Raw genomic sequence first — 25,308 nt, forward strand, 5'->3', positions numbered from 1 at the left:
ACTGCCCTGTGTAGGGTGCTGTCTTTTGGATGGGACGTTAAATGGGTAACCTGACTCTGAGGTCATTAAAGATCCCATGGCACTTATCGTAAGAGTCGGGGTGTTAACCCTGGTGTCCTGGCCCTCAAACCATCACGATCACCTAATAATCCCCAGTTTACAATTGGCTCATTCATCCCCCTCCTCTCCCCTGTAACTATTCCCCAGGTCTTTGCTGTAAATGAGAATGTGTTCTCAGTCAACTTACCTGGTAAAATAACTAATAAATCAAATTAATTAATTGTTAATTTGGCATTATCTGGCTCTTACATGATTAATTTGAGCTGACCCAGTCATCTACAAGTTTTCAAGTACTGTAACGCTGCTCAGAAGCCTGGTATCTTTTCATATTTAATCGTCAAGTTATTGTAAGCAATTTAAAAAGTATGCTGAAATCCTCACTTGCATTGCAAAATGAATGTTATAATCCTATTCAAATGAAGACTAAACCAACATTTACAATGAATACTTAATACAAAAGCTTTTTCCTTTACATAGACTAATAGCCTCTCCCCAACAAAAGCCCAACAAGATTAACAATCATCCTCAACGGCAATTCAGTTGGATTTTGCCATGTCACCAGACTAGATCTACTGTACTCTATCAACCCCATTGATTAGCCATCAACCAGAAAGCCCCAATGCCTATGGTATTCTGCCAGAGTAGGGAGAGACAGTGGATTACAGAGCATTTACTCAGCTCAGCAGCAGCACTGCTACCTGGGCCCATATTCATAAAGCATCTCAGAGTAGGCGGGTGCTGATTTAGGATCAGTTTTGCCTTGAACATTATAGTGAATATGATTATATGGACAGGACCTCAGCAATCTGACTCTGAGACACTTTATGAATACAGGCCAAGATCATTTACCTAGTGTTCCCTGTAGGAGTTTAGTTAGGGCCTCAAGGTAGCAAGCAGGCTGGCACCTCATCGGGATGTCCTGTCTCTTGCCCTTTATACCAACAAGAAGCGTCTGTCTTTGTCATACTTTAACACGACTGCTCTCTAGCGGCCATGACACTGTACGGCAGAATCTGAAAGTATAACGGCATTGAGAAGTATCTCCTATAAATCGGTGCACTCCAAAGGGGCTTTTTAAACACAAACTATATTTATTGCAAATACGGGTTTCTCATAGGTCTATCCAAAGACTCTCTTCGTGAGCATCTATAATAATGACTTGCAGATCACATCATTTTGATTAGAGGTAAGGGGTCCTTTTGAGATAAAAGTACTCTGAATGGTTTGATATTTTGGCTCTACAGTACAATCAGGGCCCGTATTCATAGTGTCTCGGAGTAGGAGTGCTAATCTATGATCAGTTCTGTATTTTAAATCATATTAATGAATGAGTTACATGGACATGGGGGACCTGATCATAGATCAGCATTCCTAATCTGAGACTATTTATGAATACACGGCCAGACCTTCTCCATATGAACGCTCAAGGGAGAGAGAACCTGTTACAACCAAACTCTTTCTGCCAGGTTCAGGTCATAGCACGAACAGGTAGGATAGGCGGGTATCACCAACCCTGTTCATACAATGCTCATGCAACATCACCTTCCATAGTTGTAGCGCTGTCTTTTAATGCACCATGATCGTGACGATTGGGGCACCTGATCCCACCGCGTCTGTAAACAGCACCGCGGACGGCGACAGAGTAGGGGAGAGGATGGTGCCCACTGAAGACGACAAGATAACTAAGCAAAAACAGACGTATTCAATGTCGTTCGGTGTCCTGGGTGAGTGTCTTGAGGAATAGAGTATTTGTCGTCGTGAGGTGCATGAATTCAAGTTAGATGGTTGTAGGGAGGAAAATGATCAATGCTATTTGTGGTAGTACGAGACTATGATGCAGTATTTTCAAACATTCACGCAAAATGCCATTTACCCCAGGATTTGAGGTTAGTCTCATACAACGTTCATATTAGGCTACATGCCACGATTGTTTTTGTTTTTGGTGCGTCGCGTCCGGTAGCATTGTGCGCATTCCGATGAGCAGGGCCGAATGTGGCAGCTGTCTTTTGTGGTCCCACAGGTGTAGCCTAGCCTATGGGTCCAAGGCAATGGGACTGCATTTCAGTCTATTATATTGTTATGATGTCAGCTATGTATTGTAATAAATAATGGATTACATTATTTATTTCAGTAATCTAGCAGTCAAACAAGGGAGTTTAAACGGAAACTACGATTAAAAGCTAAATATTTAATGTTGGATTTGAGTAGCCAAAAGTGGCTATTTTATTAAAACTTTGTCTTGAAAAAAATGGATTGCGCAATGTGCATACATTAAGCAATCACACACATGTCTTACACGTCCACACTTCTTACGCAAATACTCAGCACACAGTTCACAATATTACAGCAAGCCGGCAGTCATCAGAACCATCTCGGACGCATTTTACCGCACTTCCTTTTGTTTTTGAAAATTCTGTCACAACGTGGTAGAGGCGAGAGCTAACTGACTGGTAAATTCTGTCACAACGTGGTAGAGGCGAGAGCTAACTGACTGGTAAATTCTGTCACAACGTGGTAGAGGCGAGAGCTAACTGACTGGTAAATTCTGTCACAACGTGGTAGAGGCGAGAGCTAACTGACTGGTAAATTCTGTCACAACGTGGTAGAGGCGATAGCTAACTGACTGGTATGTTTCGCAACGGTTGAAGAAAGTCATCAGCAGCAGTGCCAAAAAAAAACTCTATGGCACAGGACATGGCTTTATTATCAATTTGGAGATGGAGATCAAACTGGTCTCAGATCATTTGGTATTATTCTATATGTAAACCCGAGACATTCCATTTAGTCCATTTGTGGATGTCCATCACACATTTCATATATGTTTAGAATTACAATTTGTATTTATATACATAATGAAGTAGCAAAACTCAGAATATGTTACAAATTCGCAAAACGTACAATATGTTACGACATTTTCTAAACGTATGCTATTTTACGAATTCTAGCTAGTTGGCTAAGTGGCTAACGTTAGCTAGGTGTTAGGGTTAAGTTTAGGAGTTAGGTTAAAAGGTTGGGGGAAGGGTTACGGTTAGGGTTAGGCAAATAGTTATCTAAAAGGATTAGGGAAAGGGTTAGCTAACATGCTAAGTAGTTGCAAAGTAGCAAGTAGTTGAACAGTTGCTAATTAGCAAAAATGCTAAAGTTGTCCGTGATGGGGGATAATGACTCAATGCTCAGGGCCTGTATTCATAAAGCGTCTGAGAGTACAGTGATGATCTAGGATCAGTTTAGCCTTGTCGATTATAGATAAGCTCTGCTACTCTGGGACGCCTAATGAATACAGGCCCAGATATGCTATTGAATGAGGGGACATGGGGATAACCCACATTCAGTAGGCTTTGGACTGCATTTCTACTTTTTTTACAGTCAGACTATTATCCTCCATTAAGTACACACACTCACACACACAAAATTGGCCTGTAATTGATATTGGGCAGAATTGTGTTGATCATAAAGTAAAAGTGTTGGTTAGGAAAAGAGCACCACAGTAAAGTCAGTAGGTACAATCAAAGGAACATGACCCCATTTCCTATATCTGCTGATAGATGGCTTTTGACACGCTGCTACTAGTAGAGATAGCAGTCCCAGCACTATAGCAGTACCTAGGTTTAAACAGTGTTGGCAGTGAAGATAAAAGTATACAATTTAGTTGTGTAAGAATGGGGAATGATAGAGTAGTTGATGCTGTTCATAACTAAAGCCCTACAGTGGCACCTGGTTAGAGTGACAAGATTCATTTCCCTTCACAATCTAGACATGGCTCACACGTTAGGGGAGGGAAAGAGGATACCTAGTCAGTTGCACAACCGAATACGTCCACCGAAATGTGTCTTTTGTATTTAACCCAACCCCTAAATCAGCCTAGTGGTGTGTGTGTGTGGGTGTAAATGTGAAAGAGAGAGACAGTGAGAGAAAGAAAGTGAGAGACAGAGAAAGTGAAAGAGAGAGAGACAAAGAGAGAGAGACAGAGAGATGGCAGGGCATTTTAGAGGACAGGACATGTCAGTAACAGAACATTTATGGGATTGCCAGTCAACGTTTCTCATTCTTATTTGGTGTCACGTGGTTTGACTGGATTAAGTTGGATACTTTAAAATCAGCAGATCCTCTGTTTAGTACCTCCCATGTAGTGGTTGGTTTTCAATTGCAGTGCGCCAAAGCTACCATACAAGTACTGCAGCTTAGTAGAGTAAATACTGTGTGCATTATCTTCTTTGTACAAACAACTTAAATACACAGACCCTGTGTTGTACAAGAGGAGCCAAACTCTTTTTCAATCATACCAATGTAGAAAATGATAATGTCTAATACTTTCTGTTTTGGGATGATCTGTGTCCATTTCTTTTATTATTACCCACATTTTCTCCCCAATTGTTAGTAGTTACTGTCTTGTCTCATCCCTACAACTCCTGTACGGGCTTGGGAGAGATGAAGGTCAAGAACCATGCGTCCTCCGAAACACAACTCAAGCAAGCTGCACTGCTTCTTTAACACAGCACACATCCAACCCAGAAGCACCAATGTGTCGGAGGAAACACCGTACACCTAGCAACCTGATCAGTGCACTGCGCCTGGCCCGCCACAGGAGTTGCTAGTGCACAATGAGACAAGGATATCCCTACCGGCCAAACCCTCCCTAACCCGGACGACGCTAGGCCAATTGTGTCACCCCATGGACCTCCTGTAATTGATATTGGGCCTCCAGAGCCTGGGCTTGAACCCAGAGTCTCTGGAGGCACAGCTAGCACTGCAATTCAGTGCCTTAGACCACTGAGCCACCCAGGAGGCCCTCCATTTCTAACTTTCAGACAGCAGAATGCAGTAACACACTGCTTTGGCCTTGTTGATGGGCAGAAGAATGGGGAAGCTGACAATGAGGATTTGGCATTTTGGCAGAATCCTCCCTCTCCATCTGTCACCCATGTCAATCAATCAATCAATCAATCAAATGTATTTATAAGCCCTTTTTACATCAGCTGATGTCACAAAGTGCTGGACAGAAAACCCAGCCTAAAACCCCAAACAACATGCAATGTACATGTAGAAGCACGGTGGCTAGGAAAAACTCCCTAGAAAGGCAGGAACCTAGGAAGAAACCAGGCTATGAGGGGTGGCCAGTCCTCTTCTGGCTGTGCCGGGTGGAGATTATAACAGAACATGACCAAGATGTTCAAATGTTCATAGATGACCAGCAGGGTCAAATAATAATAATCACAGTGGTTGTATAGGGTGCAACAGCACCTCAGGAGTAAATGTCAGTTGGCTTTTCATAGCCAATCATTCAGAGTATCTCTACCGCACTTGATGTCTCTAGAGAGTTGAAAACAGCAGGTCTGGGACAAGGTAGCACATCTGGTGAACAGGTCAGGGTTCCATAGCCACTATGGTCAGGGTTCCATAGTTGAAACTGGAGCAGCAGCACGACCAGCGTGACTGGGGACAGCAAGGAGTCATCAGGCCAGGTAGTCCTGAGGCATGGTCCAAGGGCTCAGGTCCTACGAGAGAGAAAGAAAGAAAGAAAAAGAGAGAGAGAGCATGCTTAAATTCACACAGGACACTGGATATGACAGGAGAAATACTCCAGATATAACAGACTGACCCTAGCCCCCCGACACATACTATTGCAGCATAAATACTGGAGGCTGAGACAGGAGGATTCGGGAGACACTGGCCCCGTCCGACGATACTCCGAGACAGGGCCAAACAGGCAGGATATAACCCCACCCACTTTGCCAAAGCACAGCCCCCACACCACTAGAGGGATATCTTCAACCAACAACTTACTATCCTGAGACAAAGCCGAGTATAGCCCACAAAGATCTCCCGCACAGCACGAACCAAAAAGGGGGCATCAACCCGGACAGGAAGATCACATCAGTGACTCAACCCACTCAAGTGGCATACCCCTCCTAGGGACGGTATGGAAGAGCACCAGTAAGCCAGTGACTCAGCCCCTGTAATAAGGTTTGAGGCAGAGAATCCCAGTGGAGAGAGGGGAACCAGCCAGGCAGAGACAGCAATGGCAATTCGTTGCTCCAGTGCCTTTCCATTCACTTGGGCCAGACTACACTCAATCATAGGACCTACTGAAGAGATGAGTCTTCAATAAAGACTTAAAGGTCGAGGCAGAGTCTGCATCTCTCACATGGATAGGCAGACGATTCCATAAAAATTGAACTCTGTAGGAGAAAGCCCTGCCTCCAGCTGTTTGCTAAGAAATTCTAGGGACAATAAGGAGGCCTGCGTCTTGTGACCGTAGCATATGTGTAGGTATGTACGGCAGGACCAAATCGGAAAGACAGGTAGGAGCAAGCCCATGTAATGCTTTGTAGGTTAGCAGTAAAACCTTGAAATAGACTTAACAGGAAGCCAGAGGCTTGCACTTGGGTAATATGCACTAACATCTAGGAGCACGAGGACAGATGCAGAGCCATTAAAAGGTAATTTAAGTAGGCCTATTTTGAGATATCACAATATCTTTCAATAATGACAGGAATGGAGGTCTTTATTCCAGTGAGATTGCTATGGCGAACATCGGCATGTTTAGTTTTGCCCAACCTAGATTGAGGTACAGACACAGTCTCAATGGGAATAGCTGAGCTGACTACACTGACTGTGCTAGTGGCAGACTCCACTAATCTAACAGCCTGCTGTCTGGCCTGCACCCTATCTCATTGTGGAGCTAGGGGAGTTAGAGCCATGTCTATGTTCGTAGATAAGATGAGCACCCCTCCAGCTAGGATGGAGTCCGTCACTCCACAGCAGACCAGGCTTGGTCCTGTTTGTGGGTGAGTCTCAGAAATAGGGCCAGTTATCTACAAATAATATATTTTGGGAGGGGCAGAAAACAGTTTTCAACCAGCGATTGAGTTATGAGACTTTGCTGTAGAGCTCATCACTCCCCCTAACTGGGAGGGGGCCAGAGACAATTACTCGATGCCGACATATCTTTCTAGCTGATTTACACACTGAAGCTATGTTGCACTATTGACCTCTGACTGTTTCATCCTAACATCGTTGGTGCCGACGTGGATAACAATATACCTATACTCTCTACACTCGCCAGTTTTAGCCAGCACCATTTTAAGATTAGCATTAATGTCGGTAGCCCTGCCCCTTGGTAAACAGTGTATGATCGCTGGATGATTCGTCTTAAGTCTAATACTGCAGGTAATGGATTCACAAATTAATAGGGTTTTCAATTTGTCAGAGCTAATGGTGGGAGGCTTCGGCGTCTCAGACCCCGTAACAGGAGGAGTAGAGATCAGAGAAGACTCGGCCTCTGACTCCGACCGGTTGCTTAACGGGGAGAACCGGTTGAAAGTTTCTGTCTGCATTTCCTATCAGCATTTCCCTCCTGAAAGTTGTCCGGCTGCGGGGACCGTGCGAGGGGATTTATACTATCCGTACTTATTTGTGGCACAGACGCTGTTTCATCCTTTCCTACACTTAAATGACCCTTTCCTAACGATTGTGTCTGAAGCTGGGCTTGCAACACAGCTATCCTCGCCATCAGGCGTCCTCCTTTATATTATGAATACAGCAATTGCAATTGGAAGGTTAATGTTACTACTTAGCTTCGGCTGGTGGAGGTCCTGACGATAAAACTTCCGGGTGAAAAAGTTGAGCGAGGGAAAAAATGTAAATATGAAACGTTAATTAAAAAGTAAAAACCGTAAAGTTGGCAACAAACCGCACAGCAGCACGTAAACAAGTCTACAAGTTAGGACCAGAAATGATGTCCCCATTTCACTGTACTGACTGATGTGGACTATTCTTACCCTCCATCTCTCTCTCTCTCTCTCCTCTCTCTCTCTCTCTCCTCCCCCCCTTTAGATAATTTGTTTGGGAAACGCCTCTCGCAGGCCAGACAGTACATCATGTCCCATAAATCCTGGCTGAAAATGGTGCCCACGGAAGACTGTGATATCCTAATGACATTCTCAGGTACGCTAAATCACCACCTTCACCTTCCACAGTTCAGTCTCCTCAATCATGATGGGAAACTTCGAGGGGGAGTCTTATTGGCCGATGTGGGCAATGAGCCAATCACTCGTTGATGTCCGCAGGGACGATTGAATAATATCCATTACCTGTATGTTTGTTTCAGAGTTAGGCACTCTATAATTCTGCACACATGCTGTGTGGGTTCACACAAATGGATCTCATTGGTCAAAGCAAGTTTGCCACATGGATCCCAACTAAAATTGGGTTGGATATGAATTATTGCACTCATTCTTGCAGGATGGGATGAAATGAAGACCCCATAAACACTAGGGCGTTTACCTCATTTGATTGTATTGACCTTTTCATGGGTCCACCCTCCCACGGTTACCGTTGCTACCTCTGTCAAGCATTGAAGAATGTTGTTGATGCAGCCTCCTTATTTGAATGTTCCAAGAGTCTGATCAGCCTGATGAATTACTAGAATGTGAAGTGTTAAAAAAATGTCAAGCATTGAATGACTGTGACAGAGGTTCAGTATTAATTCATGGCAATTGGGCTGTGGCTGTATATGGATTTAAATGAATTAAATACAAATTCTGACATAGAAACTGACAATTTACTCCTTTGTAGACACCATAGACGACCACACCTTGCTATGGCTGCTGAACCACATCCGACTGGGAATCCCACAAGTTACAATCCAGATCCGACAGCATCAACACACACAGGGCTACGCATTCTTTATTACAACCACATTTGAGAAGTAAGACACTCCACTTCTTACATGACATTTATGTCGGAATTGTAATGGTTAAATGTTAATTATATGGTCGTTACCTAACAGGGTTAAATTCTCGGGCCGACTCTCTTCTCGGTATACATCAATGATGTCGCTCTTGCTGCTGTTGATTCTCTGATCCACCTCTACGCAGACGACACCATTCTGTATACTTCTGGCCCTTCTTTGGACACTGTTAACTAACCTCCAGACGAGCTTCAATGCCATACAACTCTCCTTCCGTGGCCTCCAACTGCTCTTAAACGCAAATAAAACTAAATGCATGCTATTCAACCAATCATTGCCCGCACCTGCCTGGCCATCAAGCATCACTACTCTGGACGGCTCTGACTTAGAATACGTGGATAACTACAAATACCTAGGTGTCTGGCTAGACTGTAAACTCTCCTTCCAGACTCACATTAAGCATCTCCAATCAAAAATTAAATCTAGAATCGGTTTCCTATTTCGCAACAAAACTTCCTTCACTCATGCTGCCAAACATACCCTCGTAAAACTGACCATCCTACCGATCCTTGACTTTGGCGATGTCATCTATAAAATAGCCTCCAACACTCTACTCAGAAAACTGGATGTAGTCTATCACAGTGCCATCCGTTTTGTCACCAAAGCCCCATATACTACCCACCACTGCGACCTGTACGCTCTCGTTGGCTGGCCCTCGCTTCATACTCGTCGCCAAACCTACTGGCTACAGGTTATCTACAAGTCTCTGCTAGGTAAAGCCCGCCCTATCTCAGCTCGCTGGTCACCATAGCAGCACCCACTCGTAGCACGCGCTCAAGCTGGTATATCTCACTGGTCACCCCCAAAGCCAATTCCTCCTTTGGTCGCCTTTCCTTCCAGTTCTCTGCTGCCACTGACTGGAACGAACTGCAAAAATCACTGAAGCTGGAGATTCCCATCGCCCTCACTAGCTTTAAGCACCAGCTGTCAGAGCAGCTCACAGACCACTGCACCTGTTCATAGCCCATCTGTATACAGCCCATATATCTACCTCATCCCCATACTGTATTTTTTTATTTTGCTCCTTTTGCACCACAGTATCTCTACATGTACATCCATCTTTTGCACATCTACCATTCCAGTGTTTAATTGCCATATTGTAATTACTTCGCCACCATGGCCTATTTATTGCCTTAACTCCCTTATTTGACCTAATTTGCACTCACTGTATATAGACATTGTTTTCTTTTTTCTACTGTATTATTGACTGTATGTTTTGTTCATTCCATGTGTAACTTTGTGTTGTTGTATGTGTCGAACTGCTATGCTTTATCTTGGCCAGGTCGCAGCTGCAAATGAGAACTTGTTCTCAACTAGCTTACCTGGTTAAATAAAGGTGTTCTCAACTAGCCTACCTGGTTAAATAAAGGTGTTCTCAACTAGCCTACCTGGTTAAATAAAGGTGTTCTCAACTAGCCTACCTGGTTAAATAAAGGTAAAATAAAAAAGATATTGTTACCACATCATTCGTAAACATCACATTCATAAATAGTGGCCTGGTTCCAGATCTGTTTGTGCTCTGTTGCAATGGTTGGTTTGACAATGACCATAGGAGGAGTTGACAAGACAGAACAGTCAGATATGGGACCAGGTAAATAGCATCTGAAACAGGACTGTCAAATAAAGCTTGTGTCCTACTCCCCTCTTGTCTTCCTCTCCTCAGCTTGCTGCGTGGTGCAGAGCTGACGGGGATGCGCAAAGTGGTCAAACCACAGTATGGAGGTGGAACACATAGGTTTTCCTGTGCAGAGGATAATATATACGAGAACATAGAGAGCGAGCTGTGCTTTTTCACCTCCCAGGTTCGTATCAGTAATGGCTATGATCTCCAAACATATTTAAACAGCTCTGATATATGTCCTGTTGCTGATTTTGACCTTGTTCCCACAAACTCTGTGGTTGTTCGATCACATCTTTTCTTCAGGAGCGTCAGAGCATCATCAAGTACTGGCTGGACAACCTGCGAGCCAAACAAGGAGAAGTCCTTCACAACTTCCACTTCCTGGAGGGACAACCAATCAGTAAACAATTGTTTTTGTATTTACTCATTGCCTGACTCTTCAGCATCACAATCAAATCTGAGACAGCTTTGTTATTGACTGATCAGTTCCAGAGCTGATGGCCAGAGGAGTAATCTATCAAGTGTTTCCTCTACACGAGCAACGGATCCTCAGTCAGCTGATGACGTCATGGGTCCAAGCTGTCTGTGAGAGACAGCCTTTGGGTGAGCAGCACCCGTTGAGACAATATAGCATGCTTAATTGTTACAATTAATTGATCATTCTATCATAGAATAAGATAATATCATTTGCACTACAAATACAATATCAATGGAAAGATACACATTTCTTAAAAATATAATTTACTAACTGAAGCCAAAAACCCATTGTGTCTGTCTTTGTCTGTCATGTTGTTGGTGTCATGTCTGTGTGTCAGATGACATCTGTGATTACTTTGGGGTGAAGATTGGCATGTACTTTGCCTGGCTGGGTTTCTACACCAACTCCATGCTGTACCCTGCAGTCATCGGCTTCCTGCTGTGGATCCTGGCTGAGGCTGACCAGGTAGGTGGTGCAGCATCACATTACCTAATGGAGATCTCACACTGGTCAACACCTACTCATTCAAGGCTTTTTCTTTCTTTTTACATTTCCTACATTGTAGAATAATAGTGAAGAAATCAAAACTATGAAATAACATATGGAATCATGTATGAAAGTAACCAAAAAAGTGTTAAACAAATCAAAATATATTTTATATTTGAGATTCTTCAAATAGCCACCCTTTGCCTTGATGACAGCTTTGCACACTCTCAACCAGCTTCATGAGGTAGTCACCTGGAATGCATTTCAATTAACAGGTGTGTCTTCTTAAAAGTTCATTTGTGGAATTTCTTTACTTCTTAATGCATTTGAGCCAGTCAGTTGTGTTGTGACAAGGTAGGGGGGGGGGTATACAGAAGAAAAAGACCAAGTCCATATTATGGCAAGAACAGTTCAAATAAGCAAAAAGAAATGACAGTCCATCATTACTATAAGACATGAAGGTCAGTCAATATGGAACATTTCAAGAACTTTGAAACTTTCTTCAAGTGCAGTCACAAAAACCATTAAGCGCTATGATGAAACTGGCTCTCATGAGGAACGCCACAGGAAAGGAAGACCCTGAGTTACCTCTGCTGCAGAGGATACGTTCATTAGAGACTTGCTTGGGACAAGAAACCCAAGCAATGGACATTAGACTGGTGGAAATGTGTCCTTTGGTCTGGAGTCCAATGAGATTTTTGGTTCCAACCGCCGTATCTTTGTGAGACGTGGTGTGAGTGAACGGATGATCTCCGCATGTGTATTTCCCACCATAAAGCATGGAGGAGGAGGTGTTATGTTGTGGTGGTGCTTTGCTGGTGAAACTGTCTTTGATTAATTTAGAATTCAAGGCACACTTAACCAGCATGGCTACCACAGCATTCTGCAGTGATACGCCATCCCATCTGGTTTGGGCTTAGAGGGACTATAATTTGTTTTTCAACATGGACAATGACCCAACACACCTCCAGACTGTGTAAGGGCTTTTTTTTTTTGCAAGAAAGAGAATGATAGAGTGCTGCATCAGATGACCTGGCCTCCACAATCCCCTGACCTTCATTAAGTTGAGATGGTTTGGGATGAGTCGGACCGCAGAGTGAAGGAAAAGCAGCCAGCAAGTGCTCAGCATATGTGGGAACTCCTTCACAACTGTTGGAAAAGCATTCCAGGTGAAGCTGGTTGAGAGAATGCCAAGAGTGTGCAAAGCTGTCATCAAGGCAAAGGGTGGCTACTTTGAAGAATCTCAAATATAAAATATATTTAGATTTGTTAAATACTTTTTGGGTTACTACATGATTCCATGTGCGTTATTTTATAGTTTTGATGTCTTCCCTATTATTCTACAATGTAGAAAATACTAAAAGTTAAGAAAAACCCTTGAATTAGTAGGTGTTCTAAAATGTTTGACCAGTAGTGTACCTGTCAGTAGTGCAATCTTAGAAAAAAATTTCCAAAAGGGTTCTTCAGCTGTCCTCATAGGAGAACCTTTTTGGTTCTAGGTACAAGCCTTTTTGGTTCCAGGTATAACCCTTTTGGGTTTCATGTAGAGCACTCTGTGGAAATGGTTCTACATAGAACCCAAAAGGGCTCTACCTGGAGCAAAAAGGGATATCCCTGGAACCAAATGTGGTTCTTTAACCCTTTTAGGTTCTAAGTAGCACCTTTTTTCCTAAGACTGTATCATACACAATATAGTTTAGCCTTGTCCATAATCTGACAATGACATAGTGTAGGAGTTTGCAAGATAGCACAAACAGATCTAGAACTAGACTACATGTAGCTATTCAAATTACTCACTTGTATCTCCACCCGGCACAGCCAGAAGAGGACTGGCCACCCCTCATAGCCTGGTTTCTCTCTAGGTTTCTTCCTAGGTTTTGGCCTTTCTAGGGTGTTTTTCCTAGCCACTGTGCTTCTACACCTGCATTGCTTGCTGTTTGGGGTTTTAGGCTGGGTTTCTGTACAGCACTTTGAGATATCAGCTGATGTAAGAAGGACTATATACAGTGGGGAGAACAAGTATTTGATACACTGCTGATTTTGCAAAGCATGTAGAGGTCTGTAATTTTTATCATAGGTACACTTCACCTGTGAGAGACAGAATCTAAAACAAAAATCCCGAAAATCACATTGTATGATTTTTAAGTAATTCATTTGCATTTTATTGCATGACATAAGTATTTGATACATCAGAAAAGCAGAACTTAATAGTTGGTACAGAAACCTTTGTTTGCAATTACAGAGATCATATGTTTCCTGTAGTTCTTTACCAGGTTTGCACACACTGCAGCAGGGATTTTGGCCCACTCCTCCATACAGACCATCTCCAGATCCTTCAGGTTTCGGGGCTTTCGCTGGGCAATAAGGACTTTCAGCTCCCTCCAAAGATTTTCTATTGGGTTCAGGTCTGGAGACTGGCTAGGCCACTCCAGGACCTTGAGATGCTTCTTACGGAGCCACTACTTAGTTGCCCTGGCTGTGTGTTTCGGGTTGTTGTCATGCTGGAAGACCCAGCCACGACCCATCTTCAATGCTCTTACTGAGGGAAGGAGGTTGTTGGCCAAGATCTCGCTTTACATGGCCCCATCCATCCTCCCCTCAATACGGTGCAGTCGTCCTGTCCCCTTTGCAGAAAAGCATCCCCAACTAATGATGTTTCCACCTCCATGCTTCACGGTTGGGATGGTGTTCTTGGGGTTGTACTCATCCTTCTTCTTCCTCCAAACACGGCGAGTGGAGTTTAGACCAAAAAGCTTTATTTTTGTCTCATCAGAACACATGACCTTCTCCCATTCCTCCTCTGGATCATCCAGATGGTCATTGGCAAACTTCAGACGGGCCTGGACATGCGCTGGCTTGAGCAGGGCGACCTTGCGTTCCATGACGGCGTAGTGTGTTACTAATGGTTTTCTTTGAGACTGTGGTCCCAGCTCTCTTCAGGTCATTGACCAGGTCCTGCCGTGTAGTTCTGGGCTGATCCCTCACCTTCCTCATGATCATTGATGCCCCACGAGGTGAGATCTTGCATGGAGCCCCAGACCGAGGGTGATTGACCGTCATCTTGAACTTCTTCCATTTTCTAATAATTGCGCCAAAAGTTGTTGCCTTCTCACCAAGCTGCTTGCCTATTGTCCTGTAGCCCATCCCAGCCTTGTCCAGGTCTACAATTTATCCCTAATGTCCTTACACAGCTCTCTGGTCTTGGCCATTGTGGAGAGGTTGGAGTCTGTTTAATTGAGTGTGTGGACCGGTGTCTTTTATACAGGTAACGAGTTCAAACAGGTGTAGTTAATACAGGTAATGAGTGGAGAACAGGAGGGCATCTTAAAGAAAAACTAACAGGTCTGTGAGAGCCGGAATTCTTACTGGTTGATAGGTGATTAATTACTTAAAAATCATACAATGTGATATATATATATTTTTTTTGATTCCGTCTCTCACCGTTGAATTGTACCTATAATAAAAAATTACAGACCTCTACATGCTTTGTAAGTAGGAAAACCTGCAAAATTGGCAGTGTCTCAAGTACTTGTTGTCCCCACTGTAAATACATTTGATTTGATTGGATTTGTTGGAATCTATTTGTATGTGTTTTCTCTCCTAATCACCACATAAAAATGTATGTGAAAAAATATGGATGTGTTGGCCTAGACTACAAAACTGTATTTCACCCACCATAGCATTTACCATCTCTGTGCTCTGTGATACATTTCCAGTGTTATTTGTTGTTGATATTTAGTAGAAAGATTCCCCTATTCTGTATGTATCTCATGTGGCTCACTCACTTCTCCACTCCCCCACAGACCAGCCAGGACATCTGCTGTGTGGTGTTTGCCCTCTTCAACGTGGTGTGGGCGACACTCTTCCTGGAGAGGTGGAAGCGGAGAGAAGCCGAGCTAGCATACAGGTGGGGGACACTGGACACTCCTGCCGAGTCCCTTGAAGATCCTAGACCCCAGTTTCGGGTGAGCGTCTTGTTATTGCATCCTATTCATTCAGAGTTAGGCCAAGATTCAATCTGGGCACGTTGTAGAGCACTTGACATTTAAAGATACTTTCCGATTGAGCTGAAATCTGCCCTGTTACCATGAATGTCTGCAGACGTTGAGAACATTGCCTTTAAAAGACACATTGTCGACAGCGCTCTACAACGCATCATAGATTGAATCCCGATCTTAGATTACTACCCGTGCTGTTTGGTTCCTTCAGGACAATGGCCAAAGTAGAAATTCCATCAGCTGTCCCAGGACCGGAGTTTACGGGTCTACAGGGCCGGAGTTTACGGGTCTACAGGGCCAGAGTTTACAGTTCTACAGGGCCAGAGTTTACGGTTCTACATGGCCAGAGTTTACGGTTCTACAGGGCCAGAGTTTACGGTTCTACAGGGCCAGAGTTTACGGGTCTTCAGGGCCAGACTTTAGAGGTCTACAGGGCCAGAGTTTAGGGGTTTACAGGGACAGAGTTTAGGGGTCTACAGGGCCAGAGTTTACGGGTCTTCAGGGCCAGACTTTAGAGGTCTACAGGGCCAGAGTTTAGAGGTCTACAGGGCCAGAGTTTAGGGGTTTACAGGGACAGAGTTTAGGGGTCTACAGGGCCAGAGTTTAGAGGTCTACAGGGCCAGAGTTTAGGGGTTTACAGGGCCAGAGTTTAGAGGTCTACAGGGCCAAAGTTTAGAGGTCTACAGGGCCAGAGTTTAGGGGTTTACAGGGCCAGAGTTTAGGGGTCTACAGGGCCAGAGTTTAGGGGTCTACAGGGCCAGAGTTTAGGGGTCTACAGGGCCAGAGTTTACGGGTCTTCAGGGCCAGAGTTTACGGGTCTACAGGGCCAGAGTTTACGGGTCTTCAGGGCCAGAGTTTACAGGTCTACAGGGCCAGAGTTTAGGGGTCTACAGGGCCAGAGTTTACGGGTCTACAGGGCCAGAGTTTACGGGTCTACAGGGATAAGTAATATGAGATATAGGTTCGGAGAGTGTTGTGTGAATTCCAAGGGGCCCTGGGGTTTCTGAAGGGGAAGTTGTCTCTGTCCTCCTTAGGTCCGGTTAACTCAATTGGTAGCGTGTGAAACTCTGGGTCGTGGGTTCGAGCCCCATTTTCGGGGCTAGCATTTTAGTTGGTGTGTGTCTGACTGTGTGTGTTTTTCAGGGTGTAAAGCGGTGTAGCCCCATAACAGACTGTGAGGAGTTTTACTACCCAACCTGGAAGAGGACGATTTTCAGGTGGATGGTCAGCCTCCCCATCTGTCTCCTCTGTCTCTGCTTCGTCTTCCTGGCCATGCTTGTCTGTCTGGAGATGCAGGTAAGAGACAGAAATCAACAGAAAATAGCTATATTGACATTTAAAGGCATTTTTAAACACTGCATATGTCGGCGGCAGTAGGAAATGACCTTTAAATTTAAACCGTGCTACAGATTGAAGCAAGCCCTTAGCCATCGGAATCAAGCATGGTCCACTATTGAAGTATTGAAAGAAGGTTGAGGACTGCAGCTTAATTCTCTGTAATAATATTTATTGTTCACATGTTTCCTTCGTCAAAAAGCACTAAGTATCGTTAGGGCTCGATTACAATCCAAATCGCGGTGGTTCAGCAGTACAAAATGTACATGTAATTTCCGATTGAGCCGACATACTGTACAGTGCATTCAAGACCCTTTGATTTTTTCCACATTTTGTTACGTTACAACCTTATTCTAAAATGGATCAAATAAATGTTTTCCCTCATCAAATTTACACACACTACCCCATAATGACAAAGTGAAAACAGGGTTTTAGAAATGATTGCAAATGTATTAAAAATAAAAAACAGAAATACATTATTTAAATAAGTATTCAGACCCTTTGCTATGAGACTCGAAATTGAGCTCAGGTGCATCCTGTTTCCATTGACCATCCTTAAGATGTTTCTACAACTTGATTGGAGTCCTCCTGTGTTAAATTCAATTGATTGGACATGATTTGGAAAGGCACACAAATCAAATCTAATTTTATTTGTCACATGCGCCGAATACAACAGGTGTGGACCTTACAGTGAAATGCTTACTTACAAGCCCTTAACCAACAATGCAGTTTTAAGAAAAATACCTAACAAAATAAGAAATAAAGTAACAAATAATTAAAGAGCAGCAGTAAACGTGTCTATATAAGGTCCCACAGTTGACAGTGTTCCGTCATCATGAAGTGCTTTGAGAGACTAGTTAAGGACCATATCACCTCCACCCTACCTGACACCCTAGACCCACTCCAATTTGCTTACCGCCCAAATAGGTCCACAGACGATGCAATCTCAACCACACTGCACACTGCCCTAACCCATCTGTACAAGAGGAATACCTATGTGAGAATGCTGTTCATTGACTACAGCTCGGCATTCAACACCATAGTACCCTCCAAGCTCGTCATCAAGCTCGAGACCCTGGGTCTCGACCCCGCCCTGTGCAACTGGGTACTGGACTTCCTGCTGGGCCGCCCCCAGGTGGTGAGGGTAGGCAACAACATCTCCTCCCCGCTGATCCTCAACACTGGGGCCCCACAAGGGTGCGTTCTGAGCCCTCTCCTGTACTCCCTGTTCACCCACGACTGCGTGGCCACGCACGCCTCCAACTCAATCATCAAGTTTGCGGACGACACAACAGTGGTAGGCTTGATTACCAACAACGACGAGACGGCCTACAGGGAGGAGGTGAGGGCCCTCGGAGTGTGGTGTCAGGAAAATAACCTCACACTCAACGTCAACAAAACTAAGGAGATGATTGTGGACTTCAGGAAACAGCAGAGGGAACACCCCCCTATCCACATCGATGGAACAGTAGTGGAGAGGGTAGCAAGTTTTAAGTTCCTCGGCATACACATCACAGACAAACTGAATTGGTCCACTCACACAGACAGCATCGTGAAGAAGGCGCAGCAGTGCCTCTTCAACCTCAGGAGGCTGAAGAAATTTGGCTTGTCACCAAAAGCACTCACAAACTTCTACAGATGCACAATCGAGAGCATCCTGGCGGGCTGTATCACCGCCTGGTACGGCAACTGCTCCGCCCTCAACCGTAAGGCTCTCCAGAGGGTAGTGAGGTCTGCACAACGCATCACCGGGGGCAAACTACCTGCCCTCCAGGACACCTACACCACCCGATGTTACAGGAAGGCCATAAAGATCATCAAGGACATCAACCACCCGAGCCACTGCCTGTTCACCCCGCTATCATCCAGAAGGCGAGGTCAGTACAGGTGCATCAAAGCTGGGACCAAGAGACTGAAAAACAGCTTCTATCTCAAGGCCATCAGACTATTAAACAGCCACCACTAACATTAGGTGGCTGCTGCCAACACACTGACACTGACTCAACTCCAGCCACTTTAATAATGGGAATTGATGTAAATATATCACTAGCCACTTTAAACAATGCTACCTTGAATAATGTTACTTACCCTACATTATTCATCTCATATGCATACGTATATACTGTACTCTATATCATCGACTGTATCCTTATGTAATACATGTATCACTAGCCACTTTAACTATGCCACTTTGTTTACATACTCATCTCATATGTATATACTGTACTCGATACCATCTACTGTATCTTGCCTATGCTGCTCTGTACCATCACTCATTCATATATCCTTATGTACATATTCTTTATCCCCTTACACTGTGTATAAGACAGTAGTTTTGGAATTGTTAGTTAGATTACTTGTTGGTTATTACTGCATTGTCGGAACTAGAAGCACAAGCATTTCGCTACACTCGCATTAACATCTGCTAACCATGTGTATGTGACAAATAACATTTGATTTGATGTCAGAGCAAAAACCAAGCAATGAGGTTGAAGGAATTGTCCGTAGAGCTCTGAGACAGGATTGTGTCGAGGCACAAATCTGGGGACGGGTCCCAAAACATTTCTGCCACATTGAAGGTCCCCAAGAACACAGTGGCCTCCATCATTCTTAAATGGAACAAGTTTGGAACTACCAAGACTCTTCCTAGAGCTGACTGCCCGGCCAAACTGAGCAATCAGGGGAGAAGGTACTTGGTCAGGGAGGTGATCAAGACCCCGATGGTCACTCGGACAGAACTCTAGAGTTCCTCTGTGGAGATGGGAGAACCTTCCAGAAGGACAACCATATCTGCAGCACTCCACCAATCAGGCCTTTATGGTTCAGTGGCCAGCCGGAAGCCACTCCTCAGTAAAAGGCACATTAAAGCCCGCTTGGAGTTTGCCAAAAGGCACCTAAAGAACTCTCAGACCATGACAAACAAGATTCTCTGGTCTGATGAAACCAAGATTGAACTCTTTGGCCTGAATACCAAGCGTCACGTCTGGAGGAAACCTGTCGCAATCCCTACGGTGAAGCATGGTGGTGGCAGCATCATGCTGTGGGTATGTTTTTCAGCACCAGGGACTGGGAGACTAGTTACAAAATGTGGAAAACGGGTCTGAATACTTTCTGAATGCACTGTATGCAACTTTTACCGTAAATGCAGTCTCGACTAACGTGGGAATAAGTCCTTTAAATTACAATCGCTCTATAGGATCCCTTAGTGTCAGAAATGGTTAGTGTGTACTGCCGTTTAAATCACAACTTTTCAGGGATAAGTGCTTTTAAGATCAAAGATAATGGCCCAAGGGTTAATTACCCTGTCTTGCTGTAATTCAATTTTTCTATTTTTTGGGTTGATCTCTTCTTTCTTTTTATAGGAGTTTGTGATGGAAATTAAGGAGTTACCCAGTATCACAAGATTCATTCCTAAAATTTTGCTGGCCATCGTTGTGACTGTATGTGGTGAGGTGTATAGGAAGATCGCCCATTGGCTCAATGATATGGGTAAGCCGTTCAGCTGAGATTCACTGATATGAGCAACAGGTGAGGAATGATCGGAGCAATGAGGTCGTCTCAAAAACCTGACCTAGGCAACAGCGACTAGGATCTGGTTTCAATGATGAACTCTTTATGACATGAACCACATCACTACTTTATCCGCTTGAATAAAATACTAAATAGTAGCTAGCAAGATGGAGATCACAGAGGTTATTTTTAGAGTGCATTTCACAAATGGCTAGTTTACATCAACTACCCTTCACTAAAACAACTGCAATGCTTTTGCCTGCAAACTTGTGTTTTGAATCGCCACATTCTGGCATGTCTGCCTCGTGGTTTGATGGGAGAGTCTCCGGGAATATTTTCCCCTGAACGACGTAGGAAGTGACATAGTTCCTCTATGCCAAAATATTCCATCATTGAAACCAGACCCTCTGTGTTGCCTAGGGTCAGGTTTTCCAGACTAGCAGTGAGGGCCCGACTCAGAGAAGGAGTAGTGATCTGGGATCAGGTCCCTTCCTGTTCATGTCATCTACAAGGCAAACGCTTTACGAATACTGGCTCTGATCTCTTCAGGTTTAGTACAAAGTGATCATACAGGTTTGTTCAGTAATCAGTATCAAATGGAGCGATGTATTTTAATGATTCTTATCACTTTGTTACAGAGAACTACAGACTTCAGAGTGCCTATGAGAATAATCTCATCATTAAAATGTTTTTTGTAAGTTAGACTTTTCATGTTTATTTTATTCCTACTGTTCTCTATTATCCAAAGGGCGTTTTATTGACTAACACTGTTGTATATATGTTTAGAAATGTCATGTCTCATTCAGACTCCTTCTCTTAATTTTGCAGTTTGAGTTTATAAATTCTTACCTTAGCCTTTTCTACATCGGATTCTACCTCAAGGACATGGATCGACTAAAGGAGGTAAAATCTGTCAATTAGGTTTGAAAAATGGAAAACATGATTGAACAAAATTATTCTTGCCAAAGAACAGCAATAACAGAATCACTCAAATGATCTCTTCACAGATGCTAGCCACTCTCCTGATCTTCCGCCAGTTTCTCCAGAACATCAAGGAGGTGCTCCAGCCTTATCTGTACGAGCACCACAAACTAGGAGTATTTACTCCCAAGATCGTGTGGGAAGTTCTCCAGGCCATAGTGATCAAGTACAGCCGCCTGGCTCTAGGAAAGGCCCAGGCTTCATGGACTATCCAATCACTGCTAGGCCCCAAAGGCCTTGCCACACATCCTGTGAATGGACAGACAGAACAGAACAAGAGAGGAGATCTAAAGGCTGGCTACAGGTTCACAGAGGAAGAGTGGGACATAAATGACACATTGAGGCAGCGGAAAATTAGCTTCAATGAGAAGGTGGATGTTGCCAGGGACGTTGCCATGGCGACCCAGCCCGAGGACAGCTTCCCGGAGGACAGTCCCACGATGGTGGAGGAGGGCATGGATCCTTCCAGCATCTTTGAGATGGGCGACGATGACAGTGACTATGAGTTATCTGAGACCAAGGAGACTAGTGTCTCCCCACCAAGTGGCTATGACACAGTAGTATGTCAGAGACGGAAAAATCCAATCCCAGAGAAAGAATCCACAAAGTCCTGGATTGACCCACCTGAGGAGCCCAAGTCTGTCATCCTTACCCAAGCAGAGATGGAGAGCTGCATGCAGACGTATGAGGTATGGCTTAGTTGTCAGATCTGTTGTTATGAACTGGATCTGCTGTCTATGTATCAATGCATCACAGTGCATTAGGTTATAGGTGTACACATGTTTAGTTTCATTTGAATGGACTTGAGTTAGTATTTGGTGCATACAAAGCATAGTGCATTCAGATTTGAAGTAAAAAGTGATTCAAACACAAATGCTATTCAATGACAGCCCATGCAGTTATATGACTTAGATTTTTGACCTCTGACCCAACAGGACACCCTGCAGGACTACCAGGAGATGTTCATCCAGTTTGGCTACGTCGTGCTCTTCTCCTCTGCCTTCCCATTGGCTGCCATGTGCGCACTCATCAACAACATTATAGAGATCCGGAGTGACGCCTTGAAGCTCTGTACTGGCCTGCAGAGGCCCTTTGGCCAGAGGGTGGAAAGCATCGGACAGTGGCAGGTTAGTGGTCGCTCACATCTGGGCTCGTGTTCAAAGACATCTCTGAGTAGGAGTGCTGATCTAGGATCAGCTCCCCCTAGTGCCTGTAATCTTATGCATTGTGATTTAAAAGGCATAGACTAACATAGACTATCACTCCTATTCTCCAATTATGAGTTTATCATGGTACAGTATGTCCCAGGACATATATTTAAATACATATTTACCTCACCTGCAATTAAGCTTAAACTTAGAGAACCATTTTAAAATCATGCAATTCTTCAAAAAAGCAAGACAACAGCTATTTCTTTCATAAAGATAATTTCCCTCTGAGATATTTTAATCTCTTCTCTTTCTGTGTGCAGACTGCAATGGAGGCCATGGGCTTGATCGCCATCATGGTGAACTGTTACCTCATTGGCCAGTGTGGTCAGCTGCAGCGTCTCTTCCCCTGGCTGAGCCCAGAGATGGTCATCATCTCCATCGTGGTACTGGAGGTAAAATAATGCAGTGGACATTGTGTTTTAGCACCTTCCTCAAAACTAAGGAGGCTGTACATAAATCACACAGAGTACGGACTATAAAACAATGTGGGGGGGGGGGCTGTTTAAGCACAAGTCAACAGCCTTCACTCAAATACGGCATTTTGTTTTGAAAATCAATTTCAGCGTTGTACAATAATGTAGATGCATATTGTGCTGTCTTTTTTTTTATTGAAAAAGACTTGACAGGTAATTGAGAAGAACAAGAGCTGCTGAAAGGCATGAGCCCAACGTGGGTCTCGTACCCACAACCCTGTGACTAAGAGTCTTAGGCTATACCAACTGATCTTGCCGGCTTGAAAAGATCAAGCAGCTCCCTCTACACATCACACACACAGCATGGCATCATCACACTCTTTCCACTCTGGTATAGATGAATTGCACTTTTCTGTGTTTTTATGTCACTGTTTGCTCAGTCTGTCCTTTGTTGTTTTGGGGCTGACAGCATTTTGCCATCCTCCTCAAATACGTCATCCATGTGGCCATCCCTGATATCCCTGGATGGGTCGCAGACCAGATGGCCAAACTGGAGTACCGTCGAAGGGAGGCTTTCAAGGTACAGTTGCATAGGTTGAAACACTTGGCTAAATCCACAGAGCAAGCTGTTATATACTGTCCGTGTCTATCACTATCATCCTCCCAAGTTTGTGTCCTTTATGTGTCTTCATAGCGTTTTAAAACATCTTTGAATCGTGTATGCCTGCATCATACAGACACTGTAGTATGTTTGAGTCCATCAGGGCATCTTTGAATCGTGTATGCCTGCATCATACAGACACTGTAGTATGTTTGAGTCCATCAGGGCATCTTTGTACTGAATGCATCAAAAGGATATGCCTCTGACACTTCACTTGAACAGTAACGTTGGTCTACATAACGCTGTCCTTATAATTTAATTACTGAACACATTTCATACAGTCATGAAAGTTGATGTCAGCATATGGTGTTTAACTTTACACAGTCATGACACAAACCAAAGCTAGATAGATAGAAAGTGTCTGCTCTCTTTATGCCACATATTGTATATTACCTTGTTCCTATGCAGAAGCACGAGCATCAGGCCCAGCAGCACTTCCAGCAGCAGCTGAGGAGGCGGCGTGAGGAGGAGGAGCTGCAGCGTCAGGCTCAGCTCCAGTCCGAGGCCCGGCAGGAGAGCGAGTACCACAAGGCTGACCACCAGCACCACCACGACAAGACCCAGGGCAAGCCTGGGGACAAGCCCAAGAGACCCAGCTCTCTGCTGGGCAACAACAACGTGATGAAGCTCAAGCAGATCTTCCCCCAGCAGGGGAAGTTCTCTACGGGCACTGCCCGATCCCCTCAGTCCCCAACCGGGGCAGAAGCAAAACTACCAGGTTTCCTCAGCTTCAAGTTCCGGAAGTCTCCGGAGTTGAAGAAGGAACCGTTGTCAGTAACACCAGCGCCGGGGACCGTGGTGACGACTGCTTCCGTGAACCAGGAGAAGTCTCAATCCCCCAGCAGGACCTTCAGCCCAGGGAAGCTGTTCAGCTTCAGCAGGTCAGAGGGCGCAGTGGTGTGTGCAAACGGAGCTCAGCCGTCCAAACCAGGTGATTCTGGCCCCCAGGCCGCTCCTAACACCCAGGCCACAAGGCAGGACTTGAACACAACTCCGTCAGGCGAGGAGCTACCCTCGTCTGAGAGCGAGAAGGGAGAAACAAGACTATCTAGCGATACTGACAACTCTGGCTCCAAGTGTTAGTCCATTGTCATGGCAACATGGAACGTTTAAGAAAGGGAAGCAGAGTACGATACATTTTTATCCTTGTTAAAATGTCACCATGTTAGATGGAGAGTATGATAAAAATTGTTATCCTTGTTAAAATGTCACCGTGGTAAATGCACTTCCTGTAGGTCATCCTGAACAAGCTAAATTATGAAGTGTAAGGTCAGAATGCATCAGGTTTTGGGATAATTCTCCACAATACAAATGACAGTAAATATAGGCTATATCTGTTCTATATACTGACTGTATAAGTGGATACTATGTACAAATTGTAACAGTTTAACCCCTTGAATGAAGCCCAAGTACTGTCATTAAATACAGTTATAAGACTGCATGACTTGTGGTTCTGATAATCATAAAGCATTCCTGTAAGATCTGGATGGCAGTTTCCAGTAAAGATTTTGTCAATCCATTCATCAGATTTGATGTCTTAAAAGCATGGCAAATCATCTGCATGCCTGAAATAAATGTCTCCAGTTATTCAGCACCTTCTAAACCAAGCCATCATATATTCCTGCAATAGGACAGAATAAGTACATTCACTGTGACTGTAAGAGATATTCTATTTTTCTTGACTTTGTTTTTCTATGAATTATTTTATTACATGAAGTAGTGAATGTACCTCAATGATGCAAAACGCACTTCAATAAACTTCATCATGAGACCACAGAAAATGTAAGGCATCACGTTTTTAA

The 25,308-nt window shown here is 44.1% G+C and overlaps 1 protein-coding gene across 1 annotated transcript; it reads left to right on the forward strand.

Annotated features, from left to right (window-relative positions):
- The first annotated feature begins 1,538 nt into the window (after positions 1 to 1,538).
- On the forward strand, positions 1,539 to 25,287 carry LOC109872129 (anoctamin-8). The gene is made up of 17 exons (XM_020463248.2): positions 1,539 to 1,784; positions 7,897 to 8,007; positions 8,638 to 8,770; positions 10,476 to 10,614; positions 10,737 to 10,833; positions 10,920 to 11,036; positions 11,249 to 11,376; positions 15,201 to 15,362; positions 16,539 to 16,691; positions 20,093 to 20,219; positions 20,879 to 20,934; positions 21,069 to 21,143; positions 21,248 to 21,910; positions 22,157 to 22,348; positions 22,693 to 22,824; positions 23,315 to 23,425; positions 23,915 to 25,287. Exons 1-17 carry the CDS (start codon positions 1,637 to 1,639, stop codon positions 24,587 to 24,589), a joined length of 3,219 nt encoding a protein of 1,072 aa, XP_020318837.2. The 5' UTR covers positions 1,539 to 1,636; the 3' UTR covers positions 24,590 to 25,287.
- The last annotated feature ends 21 nt before the right edge of the window (positions 25,288 to 25,308 follow it).

This window comes from Oncorhynchus kisutch, linkage group LG27 (genome assembly GCF_002021735.2).
Source record: "Oncorhynchus kisutch isolate 150728-3 linkage group LG27, Okis_V2, whole genome shotgun sequence".
Lineage (NCBI taxonomy): Eukaryota > Metazoa > Chordata > Actinopteri > Salmoniformes > Salmonidae > Oncorhynchus > Oncorhynchus kisutch.